The sequence below is a fragment of the Plectropomus leopardus genome, chromosome 21, assembly GCF_026936395.1.
Source record: "Plectropomus leopardus strain MGB_pleo_1.0 chromosome 21, ASM2693639v1, whole genome shotgun sequence".
NCBI classification, from domain to species: domain Eukaryota; kingdom Metazoa; phylum Chordata; class Actinopteri; order Perciformes; family Serranidae; genus Plectropomus; species Plectropomus leopardus.
Window position 1 is genome coordinate 12,047,585 of NC_142196.1, and position 15,600 is coordinate 12,063,184.

The 15,600-nt window shown below is 36.1% G+C and overlaps 1 protein-coding gene across 1 annotated transcript; it reads left to right on the forward strand.

Moving 5' to 3' along the window:
* Positions 1-462: 462 nt before the first annotated feature.
* LOC121960599 (retinol dehydrogenase 11) lies at positions 463-4,196 on the forward strand. The gene is made up of 7 exons (XM_088071628.1): positions 463-618; positions 999-1,114; positions 1,538-1,693; positions 1,780-1,884; positions 2,208-2,417; positions 2,913-3,105; positions 3,835-4,196. The coding sequence occupies exons 1-7, from the start codon at positions 605-607 to the stop codon at positions 3,935-3,937; spliced, it is 897 nt and encodes a 298-aa protein (XP_087927754.1). The 5' UTR covers positions 463-604; the 3' UTR covers positions 3,938-4,196.
* Positions 4,197-15,600: the final 11,404 nt, after the last annotated feature.

The following is a 15,600-nucleotide window of genomic DNA, read 5'->3' on the forward strand; positions in this document are numbered from 1 at the left end:
ATATTGATGAATTGCGTAAAAAGGTCAAATAAAACTACCACAAAGTTCAGAAAGTAATTTCCTCTTAGCAACACGTGGACCAGCAGACATGACCTTAAAATGCATTTAAGCATGGGGGGTAATAAACCAGTGGGCCCCTGGGCACAGATTTGCTAGAAGCCCCACTGCCTCTCGGACACAGGAACAAGACTCAGACTTTGTGGTGGCAGAACACAGAGTATGAGGGGCGAAAGATACAGGACATTGCAACAATCTTCTGAGTCAAAAGTTAAGTTCATTTAAGAAATCCCAAGCATAAAGCTGTGTGAATACACAAGTAGTTCTCTGTTGCCTAGCCCTATGAAAAACAGCAGTGCTTGTCATGTGATTGTTTACCATGAAATCTTCAAAATTATAGCAAATTGATTAGTTACACTAACCAACTTTCAACAGAGGGGGATTTGTGTGTAATTACCACTTCTCCTTGTACTCTAAATTATATAAAAGGCAAATACGGATGTCATTTAATTCACTCTCTCATTTCTCCAGCTTCCTCTCTTTCACATCACTGGACCTTAGTCTTTTGACAACATTGGCAAAATAAGGAGCCACTCAAATTGCAGGGATGCAAGCTGTCAGGTAAGAAACTAACAAATTACTTTTATTTATTGTGCTCTGGGTACATGATGGGTGGAGATGATTGCTTTGGGCCAGTTCAGACAGATGCTGAAATGTCAAGTGAAGTTGCAGAGTTGCCTTAAAGCCTGTGACTTTTACCGACATTTTACACAATGACTGTTGTTTCTGGCATTCACTGTTTGGCCTTAGATGGGAAACCTCACCTACCTTGTAATTTATCTACTGTACAGTTGAACAAACATGTCACGTACACAATAATTTATTCCCTCCTCTTGTCTAACAAAGTTGTTAGTAAGAATTGGATTTCACCATCATGTTTGAGGTCAAGATGTCCCATAATATTTCTCTAATTATTTCTATCATCATGTCTCACTCATCAGGTCTGTGTTTATCCCCAAGTGGTCTTCAGATGTACGTCTAGATGGGAAGACAGCAATAATAACGGGAGCCAACGTTGGAATAGGCAAAGAGACGGCTAAAGACCTGGCCAGCAGAGGCAAGCAAACACAACTTCACATTTAAAGACTGACAAATGGAAAGCATGATTATTAACAGGATCTTTGCATTATTCTTTCTTGCTGTGTAACTGAAAGTGCCCGTTTAGAAAATGTTTAGAGTTTAACAAGCACAGGCAAGAATATTACATATAATGAAGCAGCTCAAGAATTAAACTGTCAGATTAAATGATAATGCTCATAAGCATATGAACCATTACTGGTTTCAATAAAATACAGCTAAAAACATTAGAGACCAGAGCAGAGAACTGGAGTTGCAACTAATGTCTGCCGGTTGGTCTGATAGATAAACAGTGAGACAAAGATGAAGGTTTAAAAGTAAGCTCAGCACCACCTTGCTCAAATTTCAACATGAACGCACACGCAAGCACGTAGTCACCATTAAGCGGTATTAATCTCTGTAGGTGCACGGGTGATTTTGGCATGCAGAGACATGGCAAAAGGAGAGCAAGCTGCTCGTGACATCATGCGGGAGGTGAAGGGAGCCAAGGTAGTCGCCAGGCAACTGGATCTGACTGACACCAAATTGATCTGCCAGTTTGCTGAGAATATCTACAACAGTAAGTGGTGCACACAAAGATTCCAGAATACAGTATATATTTTTTAGGAGGACTCTAATTCAGGTTACATATATTTTGTTTTCCAGCTGAGAAGGCTCTTCACTACCTGATCAACAATGCAGGTGTGGCTATGTGCCCCTACGCCACAACAGCGGATGGATATGAGATGCAGTTTGGAGTCAATCATTTGGGTAAGAGGTTTAAATACACTAGTTTTGGGAACATTGTTCTGTGTTTATTTAATTCTGGGGCCCTGTCATTGATTAACGTTAATCTACCGAAATTTTTACTACATTAATTTTAGTAATGAAGTATTAACATGCAGCAATAGCACCAATTATTAACAAGCTGATTCTGGTGTCTAATCACTAAGCAGATGATCAGTGAGCCAATCTGCAAAGCTTTTGTGTATTTCTTTAAAAGTTTCTTCCTAATTAGTTTCATTTTTATCCTTCTCTCTCTCTGTCTCTCTCTCTCTCTCTCTCTCTATTTCTCCCACTTTCTTCCTCTTCAGGTCATTTCTTCCTGACCTTCCTGTTACTGGACTTGCTGAAACACTCGGCCCCATCCCGAGTCATTAACCTGTCCTCGATAGCTCACACCATGGGAAAGATCCAGTTTGATGACCTGAGCGGTGAGAAGAACTACCACCCTGTCAGGGCCTACGCTCAGAGCAAGCTGGCCAACGTCCTGTTCACCAGAGAGCTGGCCAAAAGGACTGAGGGTAGGGTGTGAGTGCAACGTTATGCACCATGTACTTTTGTCTTAACGTCCCGTTGTGTGCCTCTCTGTCTCTTTCCTTGTGCATAAAAAATGGATCTGCATCCGTTGCTAGTGTGAGAGTCTCATGCCTCAACCACAAACCGCTCTGGGCAAGAAACAAAGCAAGGAGAAACTTGTTTCTAAAAAACACACTGGTCTTCCATGGAATTAATCATCACTCCACTCAAAACACCTTGTTTGTCAATCTTACTATTAATCATTTCCACAGAAATGAAAGCTCAGAGTTGTTATACTTGATTCTGATATGGATCTGTTGTATTTATCATTATGGCCTTGCACCATGTAGTAGGTTGTTGTAAAGGTTTTTCTTTATTTCAAACCAACCAAATCAGTACGATGGGATAAAAAAAAAAGCAGTGTGTGTTTTGTGAAGTTGCCATCTACATTAAAATATCTGAAAGAAATTCTGTACTTTAATACATCCCTTTTCCTACAGCTATGGGGGTGATGGCTTACTCTGTGGACCCTGGTGCGGTGAACACTGAAATAACAAGGCACATGAGGCGCCCTCTTGTGGACGTAATCAGGACGTTCAGTTTCATGCTCAAGACCCCAGCAGAGGGAGCCTACACCACTGTCTACTGCATCGTCAGTCCTGAGAACCAGCTGCTCACAGGAGGACACTACAAGTCAGTCCAAAATGCTGTTACAGTAGCAGTAATACTTAAAATCAGCTAGTTTAAATAATAATAAAAAAAAATTTAAAAATGTAATTAAACAAAGCAACTTAACCCTCTGAGAAGTGAAAGCACACAGTCAGCATCACAACAAATGCATTTAACCCTTTGAACCCTGGGCAAATTAGCAAAAGTACAAGTGACCTGGAAATTTAAAAAAAAAAAAAAAAAAAAAAAGGAAACCCCAAAACAAATAAATAAACAAAACAGGATTAAAAATGGCCGGAAAAAAACTGCCTAAAAGTTATAATAATTCTAATAAATAAGTTCTCCAAACATATTTTCCTCTAGCCTTTTTTGCCTTTTTTGGAAATAATTTCCTAAACCTTTTTTTTTTTTGCAATTTGAAAATCTTTCTTTAGAAGTTGCTCATTGTTGAAATAAATGAATCAAATAAATAAATAAATCAAATCAGCTTCCCCAGGGCTCAAATAGGGATCAAATTTAAATACTGATCAAAGGCGCCTGAATGCAGCACAAGAAAGGTGAACAACTGTATTCACATATTTAGTTACAACATTCCTAGTTTCTCCTGACTGCTTAGATGTGGCAGGTGTTGCAATAATTCTGTATCAATCACAATAGAGTGGGGTTAGGTAAAGAAAAACAGGGTTTTGAAATGGACAGCTACATGCTGCATGTGCAAAAGCAGTAAATACTCTGTCTTTCTTTTCCTTACAGGGACTGTGCCATTGCAGACAGCTGCAGAGCAGGTCAAGATGATGGCACTGCCTTAAAGCTGTGGGCTGTGAGCTGCCACCTGCTAGGCATCCGCTGGCGATAAACATACATTTATGTTCTCCTGTATAATATGAGGCACAATTAATATATACAGTGACTCTTAATAGGCTACAACAAATGTTATGCTAGATTTACTGAATGCTGAAGGTATGATGTAGGTGATTAACAGAAACCAAGACGGTAGAAGCGATAACAAAAAAGCCCTATAGTAAAAATGTTTGATTATGAAAGGTGACACACTAAAAGGTGGGAGAATGTTTTCATTAACTGCTGCTAATAAATAATATCACTGATATTTCAAATTTCCGATTGCTGAATAGTATGATTAGTATGTCGACGCAAATTGGAAAGGAACGTAATACTATGGTATGTTCTCCGAAAATTCTTATAAATGTCATAGTCTAGTATGTCCTCCAGAAATACATTAAAACATCATCATATTGTCCAAAATCATAACAAAATGTTATACTACAGACTGCCATCCAAAATCTTGAAAAATGTTGTAGTATACGATGTCCTACAAAATCTTGAAAAATGATGCCATAGAATAGTTTGTCAACCAAAATGGTGACAAAATATCATAGTATTGTATGTCATCTGAAATCATGGATAGACGTCGTTGTATTATTAGTATTTCGTTCGAAATCATGTAAAAAATTGAATAGTATTGTAAGTTGTCTGTAATCTGATAAAATGTGATAGTATAGTATGTACCTAAATCATGAAAGAACTTTGTATCATTTGGGAAAAAAATTGCCAAAACACCATAAAAATGCATGTTGAAAAAATGACCAAAAAGGCAAGGCTATAGTATGGCAAAAATGTCAAAATATAACATGTCGCAAAAACAGCTGAAAACACTTTAAAATACCGTGCCTAGACATGCCATAGAAAATAAGTTTTCAAAGATGGAAAAAAAAAACCCAATAAAAAATGATCCAAAAGGTAAGGCTATAGTATAGCAAAAATGTCAAAAAATGACTTGTCTTAAAAAAAAGCGGAAAACACATAAAACACTCTAAAATAGCGTGTCAAGGCATGCTGTAGCATATAATATTTCAAAAATGGCCAAAAACACCATGAAAATGCATGTTTAAACATTGAACAATAAGACAAGGCTACAGCATGGCAAAAACATCAAAATCTGACATGTCCCGAAACCAACAGAAACATCTCAAAACAGTCTTAAACCTGACTGCTAAGACACGCCATAGCATAAAATGTTTCCAAAATGGCCACAAACACAAAAATAATGCATGTTGAAAAAATGACCCAAAAGGCAAGGCTATAGTACGGCAAAAATGTCAAAATATGACATGTCCCAAAAACAGCTGAAAACACCTCAAAACAGTCTAAAATAGCATGCCAAAACATGCCATTGCATAAAATCTTTCAAGAATGGACAAAAACACCATAAAAATGCATGTTGAAAAAATGACCAAAGAGGCAAGGCTATAGTATGGCAAAAATGTCAAAATATGACCTGTCCCAAAAACAGCTGAAAACACCTTAAAACAGTATAAAATAGCGTAGCAAGACACGCCATAGCATAAAATGTTGCAGAAATGGACAAAAACACCATAAAAATGCATGTTGAAAAAATGTCCCAAAAGGCAAGGCTATAGTATGGCAAAAATGTCAAAATATGACATGTCCCAAAAACAGCTGACATCACCTCAAAACAGTCTAAAATAGCGTGTCAAAACATGCCATAGCATAAAATCTTTCAAACATGGACAAAAACACCATAAAAATGCATGTTGAAAAAATGACCAAAGAGGCAAGGCTATAGTATGGCAAAAATGTCAAAATATGACATGTCCCAAAAACAGCTGAAAACACCTTAAAACAGTATAAAATAGCGTGGCAAGACACGCCACAGCATAAAATGTTGCAGAAATGGCCAAAAACACCATAAAACTGCATGTTGAAAAAATGACCCAAAAGGCAAGGCTATTGTATGGCAAAAATGTTAAAACATGACCTGTCCCAAAAACAGCTGAAAACACCTCAAAACAGTCTAAAATAGCATGCCAAAACATGCCATTGCATAAAATCTTTCAAGAATGGACAAAAACACCATAAAAATGCATGTTGAAAAAATGACCCAAAAGGCAAGGCTATAGTATGGCAAAAATGTCAAAATATGACCTGTCCCAAAAACAGCTGAAAACACATTAAAGCAGTCTAAAATAACGTGCCAAGACACGCCATAGCATAAAATCTTTCAAAAATGGACAAAAACACCATAAAAATGCATGATGAAAAAATGACCCAAAAGGCAAGGCTATAGTATGGCAAAAATGTCAAAATATGACATGTCCCAAAAAAGGTGAAAACACCTAAAAACAGTCTAAAATAGCGTGCCAAGACATGCCATAGCATAAAATATTGCAGAAATGGCAAAAAACACCATAAAACTGCATGTTGAAAAAATGACCAAAGAGGCAAGGCTATAGTATGGAAAAAATGTCGAAATATGACATGTCCCAAAAACAGCTGAAATCACCTCAAAACAGTCTAAAATAGCGTGCCAAAACATGCCATAGCATAAAATCTTTCAAAATGGACAAAAACACCATAAAAATGCATGTTGAAAAATGACCAAAGAGGCAAGGCTATAGTATGGCAAAATGTCAAAATATGACATGTCCCAAAAACAGCTGAAAACATCTCAAAACAGTCTAAAATAGCGTGCCAAGACATGCCATAGCATAAAATGTTGCAGAAATGGCCAAAAACACCATAAAACTGCATGTTGAAAAAATGACCCAAAAGGCAAGGCTATAGTATGGCAAAAATGTCAAAATATGACATGTCCCAAACACAGCTGAAAACACCTCAAAACAGTCTAAAATAGCGTGCCAAGACATGCCATAGCATAAAATGTTGCAGAAATGGCAAAAAACACCATAAAACTGCATGTTGAAAAATGACCCAAAAGGCAAGGCTATAGTATGGAAAAAGGTCAAAATATGTCATGTCCCAAAACAGCTGAAAACATCTCAAAACAGTCTAAAATAGCGTACAAGACATGCCATAGCATAAAATGTTGCAGAAATGGCCAAAAACACCATAAAACTGCATGTTGAAAAAATGACCCAAAAGGCAAGGCTATAGTATGGCAAAAATGTCAAAATATGACATGTCCCAAACACAGCTGAAAACACCTCAAAACAGTCTAAAATAGCGTGCCAAGACATGCCATAGCATAAAATGTTGCAGAAATGGCAAAAAACACCATAAAACTGCATGTTGAAAAAATGACCCAAAAGGCAAGGCTATAGTATGGCAAAATGTCAAAATATGACATGTCCCAAAAACAGCTGAAAACACCTCAAAACAGTCTAAAATAGCGTACAAAACATGCCATTGCATAAAATCTTTCAAAAATGGACAAAAACACCATAAAAATGCATGTTGAAAAAATGACCGAAAAGGCAAGACTATAGTATGGCAAAAATGTCAAAATATGACCTGTCCCAAAAACAGCTGAAAACACATTAAAGCAGTCTAAAATAACGTGCCAAGACACGCCATTGCATAAAATCTTTCAAAAATGGACAAAAACACCATAAAAATGCATGTTGAAAAAATGACCCAAAAGGCAAGGCTATAGTATGGCAAAAATGTCAAAATATGACATGTCCCAAAAAAAGGTGAAAACACCTTAAAACAGTCTAAAATAGCGTGCCAAGACATGCCATAGCATAAAATATTACAGAAATGGCCAAAAACACCATAAAACTGCATGTTGAAAAAATGACCAAAGAGGCAAGGCTATAGTATGGAAAAAATGTCAAAATATGACATGTCCCAAAAACAGCTGAAATCACCTCAAAACAGTCTAAAATAGCGTGCCAAAACATGCCATAGCATAAAATCTTTCAAAAATGGCCAAAAACACCATAAAAATGCATGTTGAAAAAATGACCAAAGAGGCAAGGCTATAGTATGGCAAAAATGTCAAAATATGACATGTCCCAAAAACAGCTGAAAACACCTTAAAACAGTATAAAATAGCGTGCCAAGACACGCCATAGCATAAAATGTTGCAGAAATGGCCAAAAACACCATAAAAATGCATGTTGAAAAAATGACCCAAAAGGCAAGGCTATAGTATGGCAAAAACGTCAAAATATGACATGTCCCAAAAACAGCTGAAAACATCTCAAAACAGTCTAAAATAGCGTGCCAAGACATGCCATAGCATAAAATCTTTCAAAAATGGACAAAAACACCATAAAAATGCATGTTGAAAAAATGACCCAAAAGGCAAGGCTATAGTATGGCAAAAATGTCAAAATATGACATGTCCCAAACACAGCTGAAAACACCTCAAAACAGTTTAAAATAGCGTGCCAAAACATGCCATAGCATAAAATCTTTCAAAAATGGACAAAAACACCATAAAAATGCATGTTGAAAAAATGACCCAAAAGGCAAGGCTATAGTATGGCAAAAATGTCAAAATATGACATGTCCCAAAAACAGCTGAAAACACCTTAAAACAGTCTAAAATAGCGTGCCAAGACATGCCATAGCATAAAATGTTGCAGAAATGGCCAAAAACACCATAAAACTGCATGTTGAAAAAATGACCCAAAAGGCAAGGCTATAGTATGGCAAAAATGTCAAAATATGACATGTCCCAAACACAGCTGAAAACACCTCAAAACAGTTTAAAATAGCGTGCCAAAACATGCCATTGCATAAAATCTTTCAAAAATGGACAAAAACACCATAAAAATGCATGTTGAAAAAATGACCAAAGAGGCAAGGCTATAGTATGGCAAAAATGTCAAAATATGACATGTCCCAAAAACAGCTGAAAACACCTCAAAACAGTCTAAAATAGCGTGCCAAAACATGCCATTGCATAAAATCTTTCAAAATGGACAAAACACCATAAAAATGCATGTTGAAAAAATGACCCAAAAAGGCAAGGCTATAGTATGGCAAAAATGTCAAAATATGACCTGTCCCAAAAACAGCTGAAAACACATTAAAGCAGTCTAAAATAACGTGCCAAGACATGCCATAGCATAAAATCTTTCAAAAATGGACAAAAACACCATAAAAATGCATGTTGAAAAAATGACCCAAAAGGCAAGGCTATAGTATGGCAAAAATGTCAAAATATGACATGTCCCAAAAAAAAGGTGAAAACACCTTAAAACAGTCTAAAATAGCGTGCCAAGACATGCCATAGCATAAAATGTTGCAGAAATGGCCAAAAACACCATAAAACTGCATGTTGAAAAAATGACCCAAAAGGCAAGGCTATAGTATGGCAAAAATGTCAAAATATGACATGTCCCAAAAACAGCTGAAAACACCTTAAAACAGTATAAAATAGCGTGGCAAGACACGCCATAGCATAAAATGTTGCAGAAATGGCCAAAAACACCATAAAAATGCATGTTGAAAAAATGACCCAAAAGGCAAGGCTATAGTATGGCAAAAATGGCAAAATATGACCTGTCCCAAAAACAGCTGAAAACATCTCAAAACAGTCTAAAATAGCGTGCAAGACATGCCATAGCATAAAATCATTCAAAAATGGACAAAAACAACATAAAACTGCATGTTGAAAAAATGACCCAAAGAGGCAAGGCTATAGTATGGCAAAAATGTCAAAATATGACATGTCCCAAAAACAGCTGAAAACACCTCAAAACAGTCTAAAATAGCGTACAAAACATGCCATTGCATAAAATCTTTCAAAATGGCCAAAAACACCATAAAAATGCATGTTGAAAAAATGACCGAAAAGGCAAGGCTATAGTATGGCAAAAATGTCAAAATATGACATGTCCCAAAAACAGCTGAAAACACATTAAAGCAGTCTAAAATAACGTGCCAAGACATGCCATAGCATAAAATCTTTCAAAAATGGACAAAAACACCATAAAAATGCATGATGAAAAAATGACCCAAAGAGGCAAGGCTATAGTATGGCAAAAATGTCAAAATATGACATGTCCCAAAAACAGCTGAAAACACCTCAAAACAGTCTAAAATAGCGTGCCAAAACATGCCATTGCATAAAATCTTTCAAAAATGGCCAAAAACACCATAAAAATGCATGTTGAAAAAATGACCGAAAAGGCAAGGCTATAGTATGGCAAAAATGTCAAAATATGACATGTCCCAAAAACAGCTGAAAACACATTAAAGCAGTCTAAAATAACGTGCCAAAACATGCCATAGCATAAAATCTTTCAAAATGGACAAAACACCATAAAAATGCATGTTGAAAAATGACCAAAGAGGCAAGGCTATAGTATGGCAAAAATGTCAAAATATGACATGTCCCAAAAACAGCTGAAAACACCTTAAAACAGTCTAAAATAGCGTGCCAAGACATGCCATAGCATACAATGTTGCAGAAATGGCCAAAAACACCATAAAACTGCATGTTGAAAAAATGACCCAAAAGGCAAGGCTATAGTATGGCAAAAATGTCAAAATATGACATGTCCCAAAAACAGCTGAAAACACCTTAAAACAGTATAAAATAGCGTGCCAAGACACGCCATAGCATAAAATGTTGCAGAAATGGCCAAAAACACCATAAAACTGCATGTTGAAAAAATGACCCAAAAGGCAAGGCTATACTATGGCAAAAATGTCAAAATATGACATGTCCCAAAAACAGCTGAAAACACCTTAAAACAGTATAAAATAGCGTGGCAAGACACGCCATAGCATAAAATGTTGCAGAAATGGCCAAAAACACCATAAAAATGCATGTTGAAAAAATGACCCAAAAGGCAAGGCTATAGTATGGCAAAAATGTCAAAATATGACATGTCCCAAAAACAGCTGAAAACATCTCAAAACAGTCTAAAATAGCGTGCCAAGACATGCCATAGCATAAAATCTTTCAAAAATGGACAAAAACACCATAAAAATGCATGTTGAAAAAATGACCCAAAGAGGCAAGGCTATAGTATGGCAAAAATGTCAAAATATGACATGTCCCAAAAACAGCTGAAAACACCTCAAAACAGTCTAAAATAGCGTGCCAAAACATGCCATTGCATAAAATCTTTCAAAAATGGCCAAAAACACCATAAAAATGCATGTTGAAAAAATGACCGAAAAGGCAAGGCTATAGTATGGCAAAAATGTCAAAATATGACATGTCCCAAAAACAGCTGAAAACACATTAAAGCAGTCTAAAATAACGTGCCAAGACATGCCATAGCATAAAATCTTTCAAAAATGGACAAAAACACCATAAAAATGCATGATGAAAAAATGACCCAAAAGGCAAGGCTATAGTATGGCAAAAATGTCAAAATATGACATGTCCCAAAAAAAGGTGAAAACACCTTAAAACAGTCTAAAATAGCGTGCCAAGACATGCCATAGCATAAAATGTTGCAGAAATGGCCAAAAACACCATAAAACTGCATGTTGAAAAAATGACCAAAGAGGCAAGGCTATAGTATGGAAAAAATGTCAAAATATGACATGTCCCAAAAACAGCTGAAAACACCTCAAAACAGTCTAAAATAGCGTGCCAAGACATGCCATAGCATAAAATGTTGCAGAAATGGCCAAAACACCATAAAACTGCATGTTGAAAAATGACCCAAAAGGCAAGGCTATAGTATGGCAAAATGTCAAAATATGACATGTCCCAAACACAGCTGAAAACACCTCAAAACAGTTTAAAATAGCGTGCCAAAACATGCCATTGCATAAAATCTTTCAAAAATGGACAAAAACACCATAAAAATGCATGTTGAAAAAATGACCAAAGAGGCAAGGCTATAGTATGGCAAAAATGTCAAAATATGACATGTCCCAAAAACAGCTGAAAACACCTCAAAACAGTCTAAAATAGCGTGCCAAAACATGCCATTGCATAAAATCTTTCAAAAATGGACAAAAACACCATAAAAATGCATGTTGAAAAAATGACCGAAAAGGCAAGGCTATAGTATGGCAAAAATGTCAAAATATGACCTGTCCCAAAAACAGCTGAAAACACATTAAAGCAGTCTAAAATAACGTGCCAAGACATGCCATAGCATAAAATCTTTCAAAAATGGACAAAAACACCATAAAAATGCATGATGAAAAAATGACCCAAAAGGCAAGGCTATAGTATGGCAAAAATGTCAAAATATGACCTGTCCCAAAAACAGCTGAAAACACCTTAAAACAGTCTAAAATAGCGTGCCAAGACATGCCATAGCATAAAATGTTGCAGAAATGGCCAAAAACACCATAAAACTGCATGTTGAAAAAATGACCAAAGAGGCAAGGCTATAGTATGGAAAAAATGTCAAAATATGACATGTCCCAAAAACAGCTGAAATCACCTCAAAACAGTCTAAAATAGCGTGCCAAAACATGCCATAGCATAACATCTTTCAAAAATGGACAAAAACACCATAAAAATGCATGTTGAAAAAATGACCAAAGAGGCAAGGCTATAGTATGGCAAAAATGTCAAAATATGACATGTCCCAAAAACAGCTGAAAACACCTTAAAACAGTCTAAAATAGCGTGCCAAGACATGCCATAGCATAAAATGTTGCAGAAATGGCCAAAAACACCATAAAACTGCATGTTGAAAAAATGACCCAAAAGGCAAGGCTATAGTATGGCAAAAATGTCAAAATATGACATGTCCCAAAAACAGCTGAAAACACATTAAAGCAGTATAAAATAGCGTGCCAAAACATGCCATAGCATACAATGTTGCAGAAATGGCCAAAAACACCATAAAACTGCATGTTGAAAAAATGACCCAAAAGGCAAGGCTATAGTATGGCAAAAATGTCAAAATATGACATGTCCCAAAAACAGCTGAAAACACCTTAAAACAGTATAAAATAGCGTGCCAAGACACGCCATAGCATAAAATGTTGCAGAAATGGCCAAAAACACCATAAAACTGCATGTTGAAAAAATGACCCAAAAGGCAAGGCTATACTATGGCAAAAATGTCAAAATATGACATGTCCCAAAAACAGCTAAAAACACCTTAAAACAGTCTAAAATAGCGTGGCAAGACACGCCATAGCATAAAATGTTGCAGAAATGGCCAAAAACACCATAAAAATGCATGTTGAAAAAATGACCCAAAAGGCAAGGCTATAGTATGGCAAAAATGTCAAAATATGACATGTCCCAAAAACAGCTGAAAACATCTCAAAACAGTCTAAAATAGCGTGCCAAGACATGCCATAGCATAAAATCTTTCAAAAATGGACAAAAACACCATAAAATGCATGTTGAAAAATGACCCAAAGAGGCAAGGCTATAGTATGGCAAAATGTCAAAATATGACATGTCCCAAAAACAGCTGAAAACACCTTAAAACAGTCTAAAATAAGCGTGCCAAGACATGCCATAGCATAAAATCTTTCAAAAATGGACAAAACACCATAAAAATGCATGTTGAAAAATGACCCAAAAGGCAAGGCTATAGTATGGCAAAAATGTCAAAATATGACATGTCCCAAAAACAGCTGAAAACACCTTAAAACAGTCTAAAATAGCGTGCCAAGACATGCCATAGCATAAAATGTTGCAGAAATGGCCAAAAACACCATAAAAATGCATGTTGAAAAAATGACCCAAAAGGCAAGGCTATAGTATGGCAAAAATGTCAAAATATGACATGTCCCAAAAACAGCTGAAAACACCTCAAAACAGTATAAAATAGCGTACAAGACATGCCATAGCATAAAATCTTTCAAAATGGACAAAACACCATAAAAATGCATGTTGAAAAATGACCCAAAAGGCAAGGCTATAGTATGGCAAAAATGTCAAAATATGACATGTCCCAAAAACAGCTGAAAACACCTCAAAACAGTCTAAAATAAGCCAAGACATGCCATAGCATAAAATGTTGCAGAAATGGCCAAAAACACCATAAAACTGCATTTTGAAAAAATGACCAAAGAGGCAAGGCTATAGTATGGCAAAAATGTCAAAATATGACATGTCCCAAAAACAGCTGAAAACACCTCAAAACAGTCTAAAATAGCGTGCCAAAACATGCCATAGCATAAAATCTTTCAAAAATGGACAAAAACACCATGAAAATGCATGTTGAAAAAATGACCAAAAAGGCAAGGCTATAGTATGGCAAAAATGTCAAAATATGACATGTCCCAAAAACAGCTGAAAACACCTCAAAACAGTCTAAAATAGCGTACAAGACATGCCATAGCATAAAATCTTTCAAAAATGGACAAAAACACCATAAAATGCATGTTGAAAAATGACCAAAGAGGCAAGGCTATAGTATGGCAAAAATGTCAAAATATGACATGTCCCAAAAACAGCTGAAAACACCTCAAAACAGTCTAAAATAAGCGTGCCAAGACATGCCATAGCATAAAATGTTGCAGAAATGGCCAAAAACACCATAAAACTGCATGTTGAAAAATGACCCAAAAGGCAAGGCTATAGTATGGAAAAATGTCAAAATATGACATGTCCCAAAACAGCTGAAAACACCTCAAAACAGTCTAAAATAGCGTGCCAAGACATGCCATAGCATAAAATCTTTCAAAATGGACAAAAACACCATAAAAATGCATGTTGAAAAAATGACCCAGAAGGCAAGGCTATAGTATGGCAAAATTGTCAAATTATGACATGTCCAATACACAGCTGAAAACACCTCAAAACAGTCTAAAATAGCGTGCCAAGACATGCCATAGCATAAAATGTTGCAGAAATGGCAAAAAACACCATAAAACTGCATGTTGAAAAAATGACCCAAAAGGCAAGGCTATAGTATGGAAAAAATGTCAAAATATGACATGTCCCAAAAACAGCTGAAAACACCTCAAAACAGTCTAAAATAGCGTGCCAAGACACGCCATAGCATAACATCTTTCAAAAATGGACAAAAACACCATAAAAATTCATGTTGAAAAAATGACCCTAAAGGCAAGGCTATAGTATGGCAAAAATGTCAAAATATGACATGTCCCAAAAACAGCTGAAAACACCTTAAAACAGTCTAAAATAGCGTGCCAAGACATGCCATAGCATAAAATGTTGCAGAAATGGCCAAAAACACCATAAAAATGCATGTTGAAAAAATGCCCGAAAAGGCAAGGCTATAGTATGGCAAAAATGTCAAAATATGACATGTCCCAAAAACAACTGAAAACACCTCAAAACAGTCTAAAATAGCGTGCCAAAACATGCCATAGCATAAAATCTTTCAAAAATGGACAAAAACACCATAAAATGCATGTTGAAAACATGACCCAAAAGGCAAGGCTATAGTATGGCAAAAATGTCAAAATATGACATGTCCCAAAAACAGAAGAAAACACCTCAAAACAGTCTAAAAGAGCGTGCCAAAACATGCCATTGCATAAAATCTTTCAAAAATGGACAAAACACCATAAAATGCATGTTGAAAAATGACCAAAAAGGCAAGGCTATAGTATGTCAAAAATGTCAAAATATGACATGTCCCAAAAACAGCTGAAAACACCTTAAAACAGTCTAAAATAGCGTGCCAAGGCATGCCATAGCATAAAATGTTGCAGAAATGGACAAAAACACCATAAAACTGCATGTTGAAAAAATGACCCAAAAGGCAAGGCTATAGTATGGCAAAAATGTCAAAATATGACATGTCCCAAAAACAGCTGAAAACACCTCAAAACAGTCTAAAATAGCATGCCAAAACATGCCATTGCATAAAA

What these genes read in the sequence shown, in the direction of transcription:
- LOC121960599 (XM_088071628.1), top strand. An exon ending in TAAAGACCTGGCCAGCAGAG is followed by an intron (nt 1,115 to 1,537) that starts GCAAGCAAACAC and finishes TAATCTCTGTAG; the next exon opens with GTGCACGGGTGATTTTGGCA. An exon ending in CTCACAGGAGGACACTACAA is followed by an intron (nt 3,106 to 3,834) that starts GTCAGTCCAAAA and finishes TTTTCCTTACAG; the next exon opens with GGACTGTGCCATTGCAGACA.